Source organism: Sorex fumeus, unplaced genomic scaffold (genome assembly GCF_029834395.1).
Source record: "Sorex fumeus unplaced genomic scaffold, SorFum_2.1 ptg000043l, whole genome shotgun sequence".
Lineage (NCBI taxonomy): Eukaryota > Metazoa > Chordata > Mammalia > Eulipotyphla > Soricidae > Sorex > Sorex fumeus.
In genome coordinates this window covers 4,281,883-4,299,812 of record NW_026606100.1, presented here as the reverse complement: position 1 = coordinate 4,299,812, position 17,930 = coordinate 4,281,883, and the positions used below count along the sequence as shown (strand labels likewise).

The following is a 17,930-nucleotide window of genomic DNA, read 5'->3' as shown; positions in this document are numbered from 1 at the left end:
AGGCTTTTTCTCTTTAGAAAGAGCCGAGACCATCCCTCCTCCTGTCATTTTGCCCCATGGCCAGGTGGCCCTGGCACTGTCCCCAGGGGTCATCCTTGGTGTGTGAGGTGTTTAACTTGTCACTGTCCCCCCGGGCCACGCATCGGCACTCTGTGTTGCAGGGCCTGGGCCGCCTGTGCGAGAGGTTCCCGGTGGTGGTGCACTCCGTGACGCCGTCTCTGCGGGACTTTCTGGTTGTCCCATCCCCCGTGCTCGTGAAGCTCTACAAGTGCCACAGTCAGTTCCACACAGGTAACAGCCCAGCCCCTGTGTGCCCACAAGGTGCCAAGACCACGTGACGTCGCGTGTGTACCCGGCACAGTTCTGTGACTGAGAGCTGCGGCTTTCCTCTGGTTCCCCTCCCAGTCGGGCCTTCCCCTTCCTCTCCCTCGTCCTGTCAGGCCCGTCTCCACCCCTGAAGGCCCACAGTGGCACCTTCTCGCACCGATATTGTCTGTCTGACTCAAGTTCTGATTGTCAGTCACTAGGGCAGGAGCTGCATTTTTCCCTCCCCCCAGTGCCAGGATTGAACCCAGGCACTCACCCTTGTAATGCTAGTATAGACCAGGAGCCTCAAGTGAGTGCAGCGCCTCATCTCCATCTCTCATCCCAAGAGGATTATTGTTCCACAATGAGGTCGTGGCCTCAGCACACCTGGTCCCTGTCGCCTCTGTGCTCAGGGGTCTCGTGCGGTGTTGTTTCCCTTCCATCCCTGGTTCTGTGAAGGTGGTGTTTTTCCCCTCTCCCTTCAGATGAAGAAACCCAGATTTGGGGATCTTGAAGGATTTCCCGTAGATGCTGGAGTGAAGAGGGATCTCTGGTTCTAAAGACCCTCCTCCTCTCCCACTTGTCCCCATCCTTCCTGGCCTTGTGGAGGTCAGCTCTATCACCCTTGGCAATAGGACTGTGCTTCATCAGGACAGTCGGAACGGGGTACCTATCAGGATGCCTCAGGACTTTGGTACCATTTCTTTGTGGCGGGTTGTGGGGCCTCCAAGAGGTGCTCCATTTCTGATTTTCATCCAGCTGGACAGTGGTTCACTGGTTTCTTCGTACCAAGGAGCAAGGGCCCTGTGGTACCAGGGGCCCCAAGGGCTGCAGTGCTCAGGGGACCATGGTGCTTGGAATTAAACCCAGGTTGGGCAGAGTAGGCATGTCCTAGGTGCTGTCCTGTCTGCTAGCCCCACTTTGGTGCCATTTCTTAAGAAATTGCTACTTATTTGTTATTTTATAACAAAAGTATTTTTCATTTTGATTTTAAGAAAATGTTGGGTGTTTTCTCAGACACTTTTGTTTCTGAAATGTATTGTCAAAATTATTTTAGGGGTATTGCATTATAAGCAAAAAATGATTAGTGCATAATTTTGGTTTTGAATTATAGGCAAGGGAATGGAAAGTGATAGGCTTAACCAGATACGTATTTGAATTTTATATTCAGTTGCTGGCAATGATATAAAAATCAGTGTGACCAATGAACATTCTGAGTCGACCCTGAATGTCATGTCAGGCAAGAAGAGCCAGCCCTCCATGTACGAGCAGCTCCGGGACATCGCCATTGACAACATCTGCAGGTGGGAGGCCTGGCCGGAAGTCCGCAGGAAAGCATTTCAGATCAAGTAGAGGCTCACGGGCACAAGACATAATACAGGGGTTAAGGTGTTTGCCTTACTTGTAGCCCACTCTGATTCTATTCCTGGCACCTTGAATGGTGACCCCTGATCCAGCCAGGTGTGGCCCCAAAACAAAAAGAGACTCATTATCAGACAGAAAATGTTATTAATTTTATTCTAATATTATTATGATTATGATTATTGCTTTTTGGATCACACCCGACAATGCTCAGTAGTTATTCCTGGTTCTGCACTCAGGAATTACTCCTGGCAGTGCTGTGGGACCATATGGGATGTCAGAGATTAAACTCAGGCCAGCCATGTGCAAAGCAAGCTCCCTACCTGCTGTACTATCATTCCAGCCTCAACACTAGGAATTTTAAAAAGCAGTTTCTGTCTATTCAAAATCTACATATGCTTGGTTGAAAAAATAGGATTATATTTTGAAAAATTATGAATACTGCTGGTTATAACTCTGATTGCCCTGAGCATGGCCAGGAGTAGCCCCAGGATCCCACGCACTGCCAGGAGTACCCCAGCCACCAAAGAGTAGAGCTTCTTGCAGGAACCAGACGCATACTGACACACAGGCTAGTGTCCCTCCCTCTCCAGTCTCTGACTCCTTGCACTCTGGAGCATGGCCGAGACAGGAATATAGCCTCTCTACACTTTTGTCTGAGCCCATGCCAGAGAGCCAAGTAGATAAAGATGCTCCCCTTTTGGATCTTCATTCACTGCTGGTGGAAGTGTTTTTGAAAATAATATGGACACTTAAAAAAAGATCTAGGGGGCTGGCGCGATAGCACAGTGGGTAGGGCATTTGACTTGCATACATCCGACCCGGGTTTGATTCCCAGCATCCCATATGGTCCCCTGAGCACCACCAGGAGTAATTCCTGAGTGGCAGTGCCAGGAGTAACCCCTGTACATCACCGGGTGTGAACCAAACAACAACAACAACAAATTCTAGTAATTGAGCTATATGACCCAGCAAGTCCACTTTTTGGCATCTAGCCCAAGGGCCCAGAGAAATATTTCAAAAAGACATTTGTACCCCTATGTTCATCGCAGCACCATTCACAATAGCCAAAATTTGGAAACAACCCAAGTGTCTTAGAACAGATGACTGGATAAAGAAATATGGTCCATATTTTTTTACATACTCAGCTGTAAGAAAAGTTGAAATCCTGCAGTTTGCTGCCTGGGGGGATATGGAGTATTTTGACAAGGAATAATCTCTCTCATGTGCGGTCTATGAGGAAGCATAGTAAGGGTATAACATGCCCAAAGCCCACAGAAACTGAGAACTGGGTGTCAGTAGGAAGCTTACCACGGTGGGGATGGGACAGAGGGACACTGGGACAGCCATGGAGGGAGGTCGACACTGGTGTGGAGGCTATGGTGCTGGAATGATTGATGCAAGAAACCCAGCCATCAACAGTATTGTATCAGGGCTTTTTTTTTTTTTAGTTTTTTTTTGGGGGGTGAGGGGGGCGGAGGGGCAAAGATTCATATTTTGTGATGCTTGGGGCTCACTTCTGGCTCTGTATGCAGGAATCACTTCTGGTGGTGCTTGGGAGACCATTTGGGATGCTGGGGATCGAACCCAGATTGGGTGCATGCACGGCAAGCACCTTACCTGCTGTACTTTCTCTCCAGCCCCAATTAGTAGTATAGTAAATCACAGTGCCTAAAATGGGGGAGGTGGGGCATGTTCCCCTTTTGTGTAGAACATAGCATTGCTTCCATTGTATTAAAATCTGAAATACAATATTAATATTCCCTTAGCCATCTTGAAACCACCTGTCAGTTTAATTAGTTGCCAGTTCAGGGAACATACAGGAAATTTTTAATTCGAAATAGGCTGAGTGTGACATTCTGAAGGAGCCTGTACTGGGCAAAATAATGAACTGATTGTTTTCAACAGAGATCATTGTCAGGCGAATAAAGTCTGTGGCAGTTCTTTGAATTCAGGCTTCTAGTGATGTTTCTGGGGGAAAAATGCACAGTGCAATTCTTCAAACTTCCTAGAACTGAGAAACCAAAATTTAAAGCAAAACAAAACACAAACACACAAACACAGGACACTTAGCAGTTGATTGTGATGCCTAATGCCATGTGGCTTTCCTCACCACTTAGGTGCCTGAAAGCTGGCTTGACTGTGGATGCAGTGATCGTGGAGGCCTTCCTGGCCAGCCTCTCCAACCGCCTCTACATCTCCCAGGAGAGTGACAAGTAAGTCCCAGCCCCGAGCAGCAGTACTTGCCCTCTGCAGCCTTGGGCGGAGGGAGCGGAGGGGGGTTTGGGGCTGTGCACAGCTGTGTTTTCTTGCATAGCAAGGGTTTATTGCGCGATTTCAGAGGTAGGTCCTCTCCCCGCCCATTCTTTAGAATGTCTGGACCTTCTAATGTGGGGGAGTCACTCTAATTTGAGTAGTAAGTTGTGGGAGAGATCTGTCTCAGTCTGTTGTCCACGTCTTTGTGTTTCTGCTAGTGCGTAAGGATCCCATCTGCCACTTTTGGATGAATGCTTCACTTGGGAGGTGATGATGGCGTTGAAGTTCAGGGGTTCTCTTCTGGATTTTATTTTACTGCCGCCTACCAGAGGACTGTTCCCAGGACCCTTCTGTTCTTCTCATCCTTAGGGACGCTCACTTGATTCCCGACCATACCATCCGAGCCTTGGGACACATTGCAGTGGCCCTGAGGGACACCCCAAAGGTCATGGAGCCAATTCTGCAAATCCTGCAGCAAAAATTTTGCCAGCCTCCGTCTCCTCTTGATGTGCTCATCATCGACCAACTGGGCTGCCTGGTTATCACCGGAAATGTAAGGAAATTCCCTGCCACAGGCCTACTCATGCCTGGCCTCTGTGAGCCTCCTCAAATAGCTTTGACTATCAGAAATAGCAAAATATAAAATATTGGGGCTGGAGTCACAGTACAGCTAGTAGGATACTTGCTTTGCACATGGCTGACCCAGGTTCAATCCCTGGAATCCCATATGGTCCCCTGAGCACAGCCAGAAATGGTTCCAGAGTGCAGAGCCAGGTGTGGGCCCCCCTCACTTAAAAATTTTTTTTTCATTTACGCCAAACTTGAGTTAAGTTCCTCACAGCTGTCTTCTCACTAAATACTGGAGTTTGGTTTTGTTCTGTGCTGCACTGGACTTGGTGGCAGCTACTCCTGTTTGGTTGCTTGGGGGTCGCTCCCAGCCAAACCCCCAGTGGCTCGCATCGGTGAAGCACGCACTCCCCCCCTCCCAGCCATCTGCGTGGCCTCTGCCCAGGAGGATCCGTGTGTCACTGCACTGTGATGGAGGGGCCCCCTCTGAGGAGGGGCTCTCGTGGAGAAGTTCCAGCCCACTCACGGTGTCTCTGCTCTCTTCCAGCAATACATTTATCAGGAAGTGTGGAATCTCTTCCAGCAGATCAGCGTGAAGGCCAGCTCTGTGGTGTACTCAGCTACTAAAGATTATAAGGACCATGGCTACAGGTAAGACTCTTCCCTGCTAAGATCCTTCTCATTTCCACTCTTGAGTAGTACTGCCCCCTGGGGGCTGGGGAGTGACAGCCTCAGCTGCTCTTCAGGTCTGAGGATGCTTTCTGTTTGTTTCCTTTAAAAGAGTGGGTTTTCAGGGAGGTGCAGAGTGGTTTGTTTTTGTCCCCCCCTGAAAAGGGGTGGTAGAATAAATAATTGAGAACCTCTGCTCTAGATCATGACAATATTTAACTCCCTTTGAAAATGTGAGGATTGGAGATTTGTCTTTTTAAAGAAATTCTTTAAACGCACTTATGAGAGAGAGACAGACAGACAGAGACAGAGAAGAAAGCGCCTGCCATAAAGACTGGCAGAGGATGGGGGTGGGAGGTGATGGGAGGGGACCTGGGGACACTGGTACTGGAAAGTGTACACTGGTGGAGCGATGGGTGTTGGAACACTGTATGACTGAAATCCAGTCATGAACAACTTTGTAAAGGTCTGTCTCAGTGATTTAATTAAAAAGTTAAAAAAAGATTTTAAAAAGCACTTATGGGTTTTCTATGTAATCTATAAATGAAGTCCTTGTAGAAAATACATACTAAACATTGATAACAAAATATATACATATTAAATAATTCCATTATCTTTAATAATTTGCTTTGTAATTATCAAATGACTAAATAATTTTTCAAAGGGACGGACCCACTACTTGGGCAGGGGGCTTACTCTTGGATCTATGCTCAGTGATCACTCCTGGTTGTGAGTTCAAAATGTGTGGGTGCTCGATGCGTGCTTTTGGTGGTCATGAGCCGCTTCCCCACCCCAGCCAGCCGATGGTGACGAGTGCACAAGGAGGAGATGGGGGCCAGGCTGGTTGGGGATCAGTTGCCGTTTATTCTGAATTCTATCCTCTTCTAGTCTTGCTCTGCCCCTCACTCCAGTCTCCCTGTGCACGTCATATTCCAGTCTCAAAGCCTTAGTTATAGAGAAATCATGAAGGGGTGGGGGTAGCAATTAGTGTAGTAGCACAATCAGTATATGTAAATCCCTTCTTTCAGGGGAACTTCTTCTAGGACAGACTCATCCTGCAGGGAGATCCACCAAGGGTGGAATTCCATCTAAGGTGTATTACTTTCCCATTTCCTTAGTCCAGATCCATTTAAATGTTTATCTTAAATTTACTTCTTAAAAAAAATTTTACTTCTTAGTAATAATTTTAGATATTTTGTATGGACACAGTAAGAGATACATTAAGCTTAAAAATTGGCTCTTTCACAGTGTGTAGGGCATTTGCCTTGCTTGCGGCCGACCTGGGTTTGATTCCCAGCATCCCATATAGTCCCCTGAGCATAGCCAGTAGTAATTCCTGAGTGCATGAACCAGGAGTAACCCCTGTGCATCGCTGGGTGTGACCCAAAAAGAAAAAAAAAAAAAAACTGGCTCTTCTGGGGACATCTCCTTGTATATCCCAGACTACAGTCCTCAGGCCAGGTTAGTCCTTCCTAACCCCGCAGGATCCTTATCCAGTTATTTCTTTTTGAGTTAAGACAGAGTTTACCCATGACCATGTTCTTACCTTATAAGTTTGATGGTGCTTGGCCTGTCCCTTTTCGATGCTTGGGTAGCTTAGGCTTGCCCTGGGCCCATCCAGTCCCTCGTCAGAACTAAGGGCAACTGAGGCTTAAGTCGGGTTAAATATTACAGATGCCCAGGAGTAAATATTGTTTGGAGTTAATTAACTCCCAAGCATTAAATGTCCTTCTGTGTCTATACAAAAAGAACATTGCTCTAAAGTAAACTATACAAGGGACATAAAAGAAAGAGAAAATCCAGAGACCTCAGAAGAATCTTGACTTTACAAATCACAGGGTCTGGTTTTGGGCATATTAGTGATTAACAGATGGGGGAAGCAGAGCACAGAGGAAAAGTTAAAGATAAACACAGAGGACTGGGAGTGCCTTGGGAGCACTGTGATGGGTGTAGCTCAATAAACCTAAACTCCCTGCAGTGAAGGAGAAAGGAAAAATCAATGTCATCCAACACTTGGTCACGCTCTGGAACCATATTTGGTGTAGGGGAATTAACGGGGGTCATTTGTTTGCAAGGCAAGCCACTTTAATCCCTGTATTATTTTGCCAACTCAGTAAAGAATCTAATTTTTATATTTATTTATAGTACTTGTCTACAGTAAATTCCTGAATAAAATTGTAAATGGAAACAAAAAGAGTAAAAACAAATAAAAGCAGTTATAGGGTAGGGGTGAAGCAATAGTGCATGCAGGGTTAGGGCACTTGCCTTGCACACATCCAGCCCCAACACTGCTTATGGTCTCTTGAGCACTGCCAGGAATTGATGCCTGAGCACCACCAAGTGTGGCCAAAAAAACTAAACAAAACAAACAAAAAAAACCCCACTTAAATACACTAGTAATCTGTGCATACCTGATGGAAAATTAAAGACCAGCGCAATTGCCATCTGATAGTTTTATTCTATATCGTTTGATTTTGTTGTTGGTTTTCTGATTCTGGTTTTTGACCACACTGGCATTGAGCCATTCCCTGTGGTGCCTCGGGTCGAACCTGGGCCTCCTGCGTGCAGAGCATGTGCGCCGTTGTCTCTCCTGCCCCATGGAGAGGAGCATTTCAGCGCTCAGACTCGCCCCTGCTGCGTGTCGGCTCACACGCACACCTGGAGCTGTTTTCTAATCAGCACATCAGCAGTGCCGTGCATGCTCCTCCTCCCATACCACTTGTGGCTGGCTGTGTCACCGCCCTTTGTGTAGCGACCCAGGGACTTGAGGTTAGGTAGCTCTCTTGCTTTTCCTGCTGCAGCAGGCATCCTAACAGCCTCATCCTGTGTGCCCCTCTGATGGTTCCTTCAGGTCAACTCACCGAGGGCCGAAGGCAATCTGCTTTCAGTATCCTCCCATCTTCGTCTTGTTTTTGCTTGTTTGTGTTTGGGGATCCACCTACAGGTACTCGGGGGCTATTCCTGGCTCTGTGCTCTTGCTCAGGAGTGACTTGGCCCCTGGTGGTACTTGGATATGTGGTACTAGGGATCGAACGGTGGTCTGCTGCATGCAATGCCAGCCCTTTACCTCCTTGACTTTCTGTCCCTGGTTGATACCTGAATGACACTTGGCATTTTTTTCGTGAACCTATTTGTTCTTTGCCCTCACCTGGGAATGTCTTGGGGATAGGGACGTGTTGGTCCGTGTTCTGAGCTTCTCACAAGAATTTTTGTGATCTCAGGAAAAGAGGGAAGGGTGGGAGTGACATCGGGAGGACAGAGCAGTGGGAAGGGAAGAAGCTGTTGTCCCTCTTTGGCATTTCTGTGTTCCTCTCCTCACCACGAAGGCAGGTCAGTGACTGGGAGTTGGGCTGGGAGTTGGACATGTAATAAAACACTCAGTTACTCCGAGCCACGGTTTCTCTTACCCAAACACATGGGATTAGTGACAGCACTCTGCATTGTCTCTATTTCCTGCCTCTCTGCCACCATAGAGAGTCCATAGGGAGGCTGGCCTGGGTCAGCTCACTTCACCCTCTCTCCATCGCTCTATCCCCCTCAGTCTTTGCACAGACCAGGACACCTCTTTCCCATGTTACTTTCTTGTTCCAAAACGAATCCTGCACCTTGCAACCACCTGCCCTCTGCCTCCTCCCTTTCCCTCCATTTTCCTGCTGACCTTTGCGTCTCTCCTGCTGCTCCTGGCTCCTGCTGTCTGCTTGATGCTCTCTCCGCCTCCCAGTTCCTTGGCTTTTCACTCAGGTGTTCTTTACTTTTTCATTTTTTGGCAGGGGGTGAGGGCCAGGGCTTACTTACAGTGATGCTCAGGGCTTACTCCTGGCTCTGGACTCAGGGATCATGCCTGGTAACTACATAGGGTGCTGGGAATTGAATCCCGGTTAGCCACGTGCACAGCAAGCACCTTACCTGCTGTGCTATCTCTCCAGCCCCAGGTGTTCCTTTCTGTCTTAAAATATGTTATTGATGGGACTGGAGAAATAATACAGTGGGTAAGGTCTTGCCTTTGCACATGGTTGACCTGGGTTCAATTCCTGACACCCCTCATGGTCCTCTAAGAACTGCTGGGTATGGCCCCAAAACAAAAAGTTTAAAAGCCCACAAACCTGTTAAGCAAAAAGTGTTTTGTTCACTTCCTAAGTAGCAGAAGCATTATTATCATTGTTGTTGTTATTGTATATTTTTTGGCTTTGGGACCTCACCCAGCAGTACTCAGGGCTTACTCCTGGAGGTGCTTAGGGGCCCACATGCAGTGCCAAACCCTGGTCAGCTATGTGCAAGGAAGCACCTACCCACTGTACTTTCTGGCCCCTGAGCACTTACTCTTATCTGTTTGCCTGTACCTATCAGGAATTTCACCTCCTGAGAAGAGGTACCTTTAGCACAGCTGCCATTTTCTCTGTGATCACCAGTGTTTTCCAGAGACTGAACAGTGAACACTTGCTTCTCCACCATGCAAGCGGTGTTGCCTTGGTAGCCCCAATACTCCACTGCGCTGATGAGCTGTATCACCCGGCCTGAGAGTGGAACCCTGGGCCTATGTCGCTGGGGCCTCTAGTGAGTGGCCTCTGGGCCCCAGCGCTGCTAGGGAGGGGCCTATTTCAAATGCAGAAAGATCTTAGCTGCCCAGCTCTGGTCACACAGCCCGTGTGACTTCTAGGAGCTGGACCGGCTTTATGGGTTCACAGAGCCTCTGGATGAGGGAGTGGTGCCCACTTCTTGAAGGGGTTGACCTGATACTGACACAATCTGAGATTATTCCACTGAGTGTTTCCCAGGTATCAGGTGTGAGCTAATAACTGACATCTGGCACTGCCAGGAAAGTAGCCCAAAGGGCTGGAGCACAGGCTCTGCATGCAGGGGCCCCAGGTTTGAACCCTGACACTGCACAGTTCCCTTGAGCACTGTCAGGAGTGATCTTTGAGTGCCACTGATTGTGGCCAGAAAGCAAAAAACAAAACACCCACCATCAGTTCTATGGTAGGGGTGATACTGGGAAGAATCTAATCATCAGGTGGATGTTTCACTGGTGACATGATGAATTAAAGTTGATGTCATCTGAGGGGACATGCACAGTCTGTGGAGGAGATGCCTGGTAATCGCCCTTTCATTCTGAGACTTTCCGAAGTGCCCCAGCAGTGCGGGCTCCTGGAACCTAAGCAGAGCCCAAGGTCTCTTTATTGAGTTCAGGAGGAAAGTTTCTGCATGAACTCCTTTCGTTTAGGGGTGTTTGTTCACAGTGGTGGTTTGTCCACTCCGGCATCCTCTGTGTTCGTGGTGCCAAGAGGGTGGGGAGGCCGGTTTAGCGCCCACGGCATGGGGCCCGCCTGGTGCAGCTGTCATTTCTCCCTGCAGGCACTGCTCCTTGGCAGTCATCAACGCCCTGGCCAATATCGCAGCGAATATCCAGGACGAGCACCTGGTGGACGAGCTGCTCATGAACCTGCTGGAGCTGTTTGTGCAGCTGGGGCTGGAGGGCAAGCGCGCCAGTGAGAGGGCCAGCGAGAAGGGGCCCGCGCTGAAGGTAGGGGAGGAGGGGCCGGGGGGCCGCCCTGCTGCTAGGGGCTATGCTGCCAGCTGGTAAGCGATTCAGACCCATCTGGTAAAGCACGGGAACCAAGGAGGCCGGTTCCAGCGCTGAGGGTCTGGGCAAGGGAGGTCACACCTCCACCCTTGCTGAGAAGACGCAGCCGGGGCTGGAGTCCGCCCGGCCCTTCTCTCCCTATGCTCATCCACCCGGAAGCCTGGGATAGAGGCTGTCGTCAGCAGTAGAAGAGCCAGACCCAGTCTCATCTGGAGTTGTTCCAAGGTGACAGACCCGTGGACAGACACAAACTCTCAGTCTCAGGGACTCCGGATGACCAGCCTGAGGCGGACTGACCTTCCCCCAGCCTGTCTCCTCTGACGTGTCATGTGGCTGCCCGTCTCCTCGCCGAATCTCTACCTTTGTCCTCTGCCTTTTCTGTCCACTCTTCTGCCTTCTCTGCCAGAGTTCCTACCTGTAGACTGGACATGAACTGTCCTATCCTGGAATCATGGGTCAGCGCACTTGCCCTATAAAGGGGCCGATGGTGCCTGTTTCAGGCTTACAGGGACATGCAGTCTCAGTTGCTGTCACTTAGCTCTGCCGTGACAGCCGCAAATCCGCCATAGCCTAGAAGTCAGTGGACATGGAGCATCGTTTCCAAGAGCAGTGGGTCATGTTTGGCCAACAGAGGTGCCTGCCTCTGGGCTTGGTGAGGGGTGATGACGAGAACCAAGCGGAGCCACGTGTCTGGCCGGCTGCTCATGTTGGCTGGTCCTGAAGGCCTCTCTGAGGAGGCAGTGCTCAGAACTCAGTCAGAAACTGAATGAGGAAATCGCCTGTGAAAATCTTTGTTTCGTTTTGTTTTGAGGGCCACACCCTAAGTATGCTTCTGTCTTACCCTGGGCTCTGCACCCAGGGATCACTCCTGGTGGCCTCAGGGGATCATACGGGGTGCTGGCGATTGAACCTGGATCGACGGCACGGAAGGCAGTCACCTTGCCCGCCATACTCTCCCTCTGGGCCATGAATACCTTCACTTAAGAGGGGGAGTAGCAAGTACAAAAGGAACTTGAGACCCCTTTGCTGTGATTCTTCCTTCCTGCACCCGGGCTCCCAGAAGTGACCTAGGTGACTGTTTGAGTCTCCCAGGGTGGTGTCCAGCGAGGTCCCACCCCAGTGTGTGAGAGCCTGCCCCTCGTGTCCTGTGGGCCTTCTGTTCTGAGATTAGATGAGAGGACCTCCTGGAAGGGAAGGGTGGCCCCTGGGCTGTCGTTCCCCCCCCGCCCCCCGCGCCCATGCCTGCCCTCTCTGCATGGCTACAGTCTTTCCCACAGGAGTTTAGGCTTTCTTCAAGGTCTGGGTGTGCCTTGGCAATGCAGGGACCACCTGGGACCAGGTTTTCCACCGCCTGGGACCTGGCTCTGATTCTGTTCTTTGTAGGTTAATTCCTCTTTACCAGCCACCCTGTGACCAAGCAGGGGCAGCACTTCCGATGGGCCGTTGCAGGGTACTGGGGGGTTGGAGGAGCCAGGGAGGGGGACAGGTCACTGTGCCACCCTACGGAAGACAGAGCTGTGCTTTTAAGTAAGAAACATGGGATCTGCCAGTCATGATGCACACATATTTTAGTGTCCAGCATAGAGCAGGCAGGACATTGAGGGCGGACACCATCCTGGAAATTCTGATTCAACTTGGCTTAGGATTCTGTTCTCAGCCCTGAGCATCTTGGGACCAGCAGGCTACTCAGATTCCTCAGATCAAGCTGCGTGTGAGCCAAGGAGCAGCCTCTGGCAAGTAGGGTTTGCTTGGCGACCTCTGCTGCTACACTTTTTATAAGCACAGAAAACAAATCAGTTAAAAACACAAAATGTGAGGCCTGGAAATGTCACTCAAGTAGTAGAGCACATACCTTGCCTGTGTGAAGCCCTGGATTTGCCTTCCAATTCCTGTTGTAGCCCTGGCGATGCTTTTGCAGGCCAGACACCATCTGGAGTGGCATGGAGCACCTCAGCAGTGCCAGCAGTACCCCCCACCCCATGCTAAAAACTAAAGAGAGAGAAACACAATATTTGAGTTGAATATAAATATGACGTCTTTCGTTTATTTGAGTGACACAATTCTGTTCTTTTCTAGGCTTCCAGCAGTGCTGGGAACTTGGGTGTACTCATTCCTGTAATAGCTGTGGTGAGTATGTACTAATTCATTGGTTCAAACTCAGGTTCTGTGTTCAGGTGTGAGCCCGGCAGTCTCTTCAGGGAAGGTTGGTTGAGGCCCCTCTGATTCCCTAGCGGAGACTCTTTCATGACGGTTGCATCAGAATGGGCCCCTCTCGCTTCTTCTGGCATGGCTGCCAGATCCAGGGTCAGAGTCTGGGTTCGTGCTAGGTCTCCTGCCCCATTCCGGTACCCCTGATGAACATCTGACCCTGATGAGGGCCCAGCCAGCACCTGTTCTCTTCCCACCCTTTTCCCTTCCTGCCCGGGGAGGCCTAATGTCTGTAAAGCCTTGTCTGTACCTTCCCCAGTGTGGTTGATCATCATCCTGCATCTGAGTACTCTCAGGGAGTCCAGTTTTAGCTGGCAACAATGGATGGAAAATGGCTTATTTATCTCTCTTAGTTTGATGTCATACGGTGCACTTTGTGGAGCATTTCATATCACTTCTGCTATTCCTCCTTCCTTTGCTCCTTCCCCGATAAGTGCCTGACTCAGGAGGGGAGCAGTGTTGTTTGTTTCCTGCTGCATCTCTGTCCACACATTTCTTCTTCCTCATTGTGCTTGAGAGACAGAGGCTGGGCCTGCCTGAGCTCCCTGAGTGGCCTCCCCCCTCCCCGCCCCCCACGCCATCACATCTTGGTGCCTATGATCAGATGTTCTCCCTGGCACCAAAATGTCACTTCGTGTAATGTGTGCTTCATGTCTTTGGGGCCCTGGCTTTTTTGTTTGTTTGGGTTTGGTTTTTATTCTCTGTTTTTTTTGTTTTGTTTTGTTTTGGTGGGCCAAGCATGATGGTGCTCAGGGGCAACTCCCAGTGAATTACTCGGGTCACTCGGCACACCATATGGTGCCAGGAATCACACCAGGGCACTAGACTATTGAGCTGTCTCCCGAGCCCGTAGTCCTGAGTTTGGTCCCCAAAACCCTGCTCCCACCCCCGGAGGGATAATAGATGTTCTCTCCTTGAGTAGTTGAGGATTTCCCAAACACTTGGCCAGTCTTGTACATCCACACACTTGTTAATTTTTATAGATCTAAGTGTTTACACTGGTTAGTGCATAGTTGTGTTTTATTTGTTTATTTGTTTTTTTGGTTTTGAGGCCATGTTCAGTGGTGCCAGGACTTACTCTTGGTTCTGCATCCAGGAATCACACCTGGCAGTGCTCAGGGAACCATATGGGATGCTCGGGATCGAACCCAGGTTGGCCATGTGCAAGGCAGGTGCCCTCCTGGCTGTACTATCTCTCCAGCAACTATAGTTGTGTGATCCTCCAAAGTTCCTAGGCGGGTCAGTGAGTGGACCATGCCCACTTTGAATACTTAGCCTTCCTCTGCTGTGTCATCGCTTATGTGATAGAATAAACATCAATACACACATATAAGTTTTACTTAAAAAAAAATTTTTTTTTTTTTGCCTTTTTTCTCCTCCTCTCAGTGCCAGAGAGTAAAACCAGGGTTTTATACAGAGGAAGAATGTGCTCTACTACTGAGTCACATTCTCAATCCAAGTGTTGTAGTTTTAACAGAAGTTAATGGTTATGTTCCGGGGGAGTAAACAAATATTTGATTCTCTTGCACAACAGAAAGCACAGAGATCATGGGTTCTTGCATTTACTTTGCTTTCCGGTTACCCCTTGGACCTTCTAGGAGAAACACATTTCCAAAGTTTGAGCTTGGGTTTTTTCTATTTCAAATGTTATGTACTTTTTTTTGGGGGGGGGGAGTGGGAGACATACCCAGCCGTGTTCAGGGGTTACTTCCAACTTTGTGCTTGAAGGACCATGTGATTCCAGGGATCAGACCCAGGCCTGTTGAGCTTGCTCTGGGACCTCGCCATTTTTTTTTAAAGGAAAAGTAACGTGTTTGGGCTCCTTTAGATGACATATTTATTCATTTTGATTTGAGGGCCACACCTGATGTTGTTTAGGGTTTACTCTTAACTTTACTCTTAACTCTTGTACTCAAGGATCATTCCTGGTGGCCCTCAGGGGACCATTAGTAGTCCTGGGGATCAAACCAGGGTTAGCCACATATGACACAAGTGCCTTGCTATCTCTCTCTGGCCCTAGTGTCTCAAATTTATTGAGTAGGGAAAAAATATTTATTGAATAGAATTGCTAGTGTTCTTAAGTTAGAAAGTGCCAGTATACTTTGTATTTTTGTTGGTGGTGAGGGTTAATTCTTTAACTTTTGAACCACACCCAGCCTTGCTCTAAAGTTACTTCTGGTGCATTACTTGAGGGTTACTCCCAGTGGTGCTCAGGGCACCATAAAGCCAGAATCATACTTGGACCTTCTGAATGTAAAATATGTGTCTACTCCAGTGAAATCTCTTGGGGTGTGGTTTTCAATACCATGTTTCACTAATCTGTGGCCTCGTGAGTCTGGGAGCAGGAGAAGGGGCACCTCAGGTCCAGGTCTTAGCATTGCTAAGGCTCCTTCATGCTTGACTTTGGTATTTTATCGATAATACATTTTCAGAAATATTACTTGTTAAATGTCTTCTGTTTGTGTCCAGCGTACTATTTAATGAGACGTTTTTAGAGGTATCTAATGCTTCGAGACTTGGTTATTACACTGTTTAGGGTTTTGGTAAGGTGTGCCTCCTGCTTGAGAACATGTGGACTTCACTTTGAGCTCCTTTACCTGTAGCTTTTGTGACCTTGAACAGGTTATTTATTCTCTCGGTGCCTGTAAGAAGAGGTAGAAGGCTAACATTCTCTAGGTCAGGAACCTTCAAAGCTGTGCTCTCTCCCTTCGGAGAAATGAATTTATACTCAAAAGGTTTGTAATTAAAGGAAGCTAAGCGGTAAAAGCCCATCCAGAAACAACCCCCTCCCCAGTTAGCAGTTACCTGTAAATACTCTCTCAGATTATGATTTTTAAAGTAATAAGCTCTTACCTCATTGTTGCTAAGCACCAAGAATTGACCTAAGGGCTGGAGTGATAAAATGGTAGGTAGAGCACTTGTCTTGCATGTGCTGGACCTGGATTCGATCCCAGGCATCCCATATGATCCCCTGGGACCCACCAGGAATGATCCCTGAGCACAGAGGCAGGAATAAGTTCTGAGCACCACTAGTCTGAGGAACAGCACCCCCACACCACACACACACACACTTGAATTAAACCCTTTCAAGACATTAACTGAATCTTCACAATAACTACAAGATAGATATTGTTGTTATCCCTCCTTTACAGATGGGAAAACTGAGTCATAGACCTTAACCTCAGCATCCCACAGATCCTAAATGCTGGAGTCAGCTTTCACTCCCTGGAAGCCTGTCCCCAAGCTTGTGATCTGAATTAACACTCTGCTGCCTCTGAAAGAGGATCTGGAGGTGTTCCGCTTGAATGCAAGGTGTCGCCAGCCAGGGCTGTGATCTGTGCGGGGGTCTGGGAGGCACCTGGGCTGGCACCCACAGGAGGACTGGCTGAGCTAGAAGTGGGACTGCTGCCTTCCTGCCTGGCTAAGAGGAGAGATCTAACTTTGGAAGTTAGGGGAGCAAGAGAAAGCGAGTAGGGGGTGAGTTCCTGAAAAAGCAGTAGTGAAATGAAGAGAGAAGGAACTGACCCCATTGACCCCAGACTTCATCACAAGGCTGTGGCGTGGCTCTGTTCCTGTCAGGAGACCCTAGAGGCAGAGTTACTGGGAGCTGGCAGAGAGGACTGGATTAGCCTCTGGAAGGAGGAGGAGGAGGAGAAATGACTGCAGAATGCACAAGGTTGATGGAGACTCCGTGCTACTCTGCAGGCACGCCTTTATAATATTCCCTTCATTGAGGAGCTCTTTCCGCTGCTCCTGCAGCTCGGATCGGTGTCCGTGGTCAGCAGCCCCTTGACAGGACTGGCACACATGTCCCTGGAGTCTGCGGCCTCTACCTGAACCCTGCCCCAGACCTTACCACAGCACGTCTCCACTGTGCAGAGGAAGAGAAGCCACTCCTGAGGGGCCCTGGTGTCACAAGTGTCCACCTGGACACACAGTCCCTTATGTGCCCCTCCCATCACTGACCCTTGTCCTGGCACTGCAGAGGCGCCTGCTAGCTCTCCTAACCTCTCAGCAGCCTTTCTGGATTCCAGACCACATTCCTTGGGTAGCGCCTGTTTTCCTGAGCCAAACCTGCTGCAGCAGCACCTTTGAGGATCTCCTTGCACTTGCACCCAAGAGGGAAAGACAAAGCTCATGTCCCACCTCCAGGCTGCAATCTCAGGAATTCCTGGAAGCCCCTGTCTATACCACCCCACCTCTCGCTCCCCAAACAGCCACCACTCACCATGTCCTTATAATGAGAACATGCCCATTGCAGTATCTGAGCCACTGCAGAACTCAGTCACATCCAGTTGTTGACTCACACCCAGTGGTGCTCAGGGGTTAGTCCTGGAGGTACTTAGGGGACCATATTCTGAACCAGGGTCCAACGTGTGTTAGGTAAGCACCTTATGCCCTGTGCTATCTCTCTGGCCCTCAAGTTCCTGTTCTTAAGCTGTCATCCGTAAGGATGTCAACTGTTTTGAATTCTGCCTCTCTCAGTTATCAGACCTTCAAAAAATACAATTATAACAAATACAGGAGGCAAAGTGTTGATACACATTTATCCCTGGGCAGCGGGAGGGGGGAGGCACAGCCGTGTGTATACACTGCTCCCTAGGCGGCAGTGAGGTGGCAGCAGGAGTCCCAGGGACATTGCACACCGGTTTGGAAGATTCTGCCCTGCTAGCATTAAGCCCTGATGGCACCCTAGGATTCCCCAAGACCACTTCCCCGCTGGGCAGTGGCATTGGCTGCATCCACCCTGAAGAGGGGTGCAGCCCATTTCTGTGTTCTGAGTTCCCCTCTGAGGAGCCTTGGTCGAGAAAGGCTTTGAGGAATGGAGCCAGATGTGCAGGTGGCGACTGCAGGAGTCTGAGGGGCATGCCCAGGGGGACCCTGCTCTCACAGCCCTGTGCTGAGGAGGCAGGAAGTCACTCTCCCCTGGGCTGAGCCCCTCAAGGTGACAGCTGACACCCTCCCGAGACCTTTGCTTCTG

General features: G+C 49.3%; 1 protein-coding gene across 1 annotated transcript in view; it reads left to right on the top strand.

The window, feature by feature from the left end:
* Positions 1-17,930, top strand: part of PI4KA (phosphatidylinositol 4-kinase alpha) — a 105,870-nt gene that overhangs the window by 36,529 nt on the left and 51,411 nt on the right. Inside the window, exons 13-19 of the mRNA XM_056120671.1 lie at positions 162-291; positions 1,478-1,610; positions 3,789-3,884; positions 4,294-4,477; positions 5,039-5,142; positions 10,513-10,681; positions 12,818-12,868. Of these exons, the coding sequence (XP_055976646.1) occupies positions 162-291; positions 1,478-1,610; positions 3,789-3,884; positions 4,294-4,477; positions 5,039-5,142; positions 10,513-10,681; positions 12,818-12,868 (867 nt within the window). The remainder of the gene's footprint in view (positions 1-161; positions 292-1,477; positions 1,611-3,788; positions 3,885-4,293; positions 4,478-5,038; positions 5,143-10,512; positions 10,682-12,817; positions 12,869-17,930) is intronic.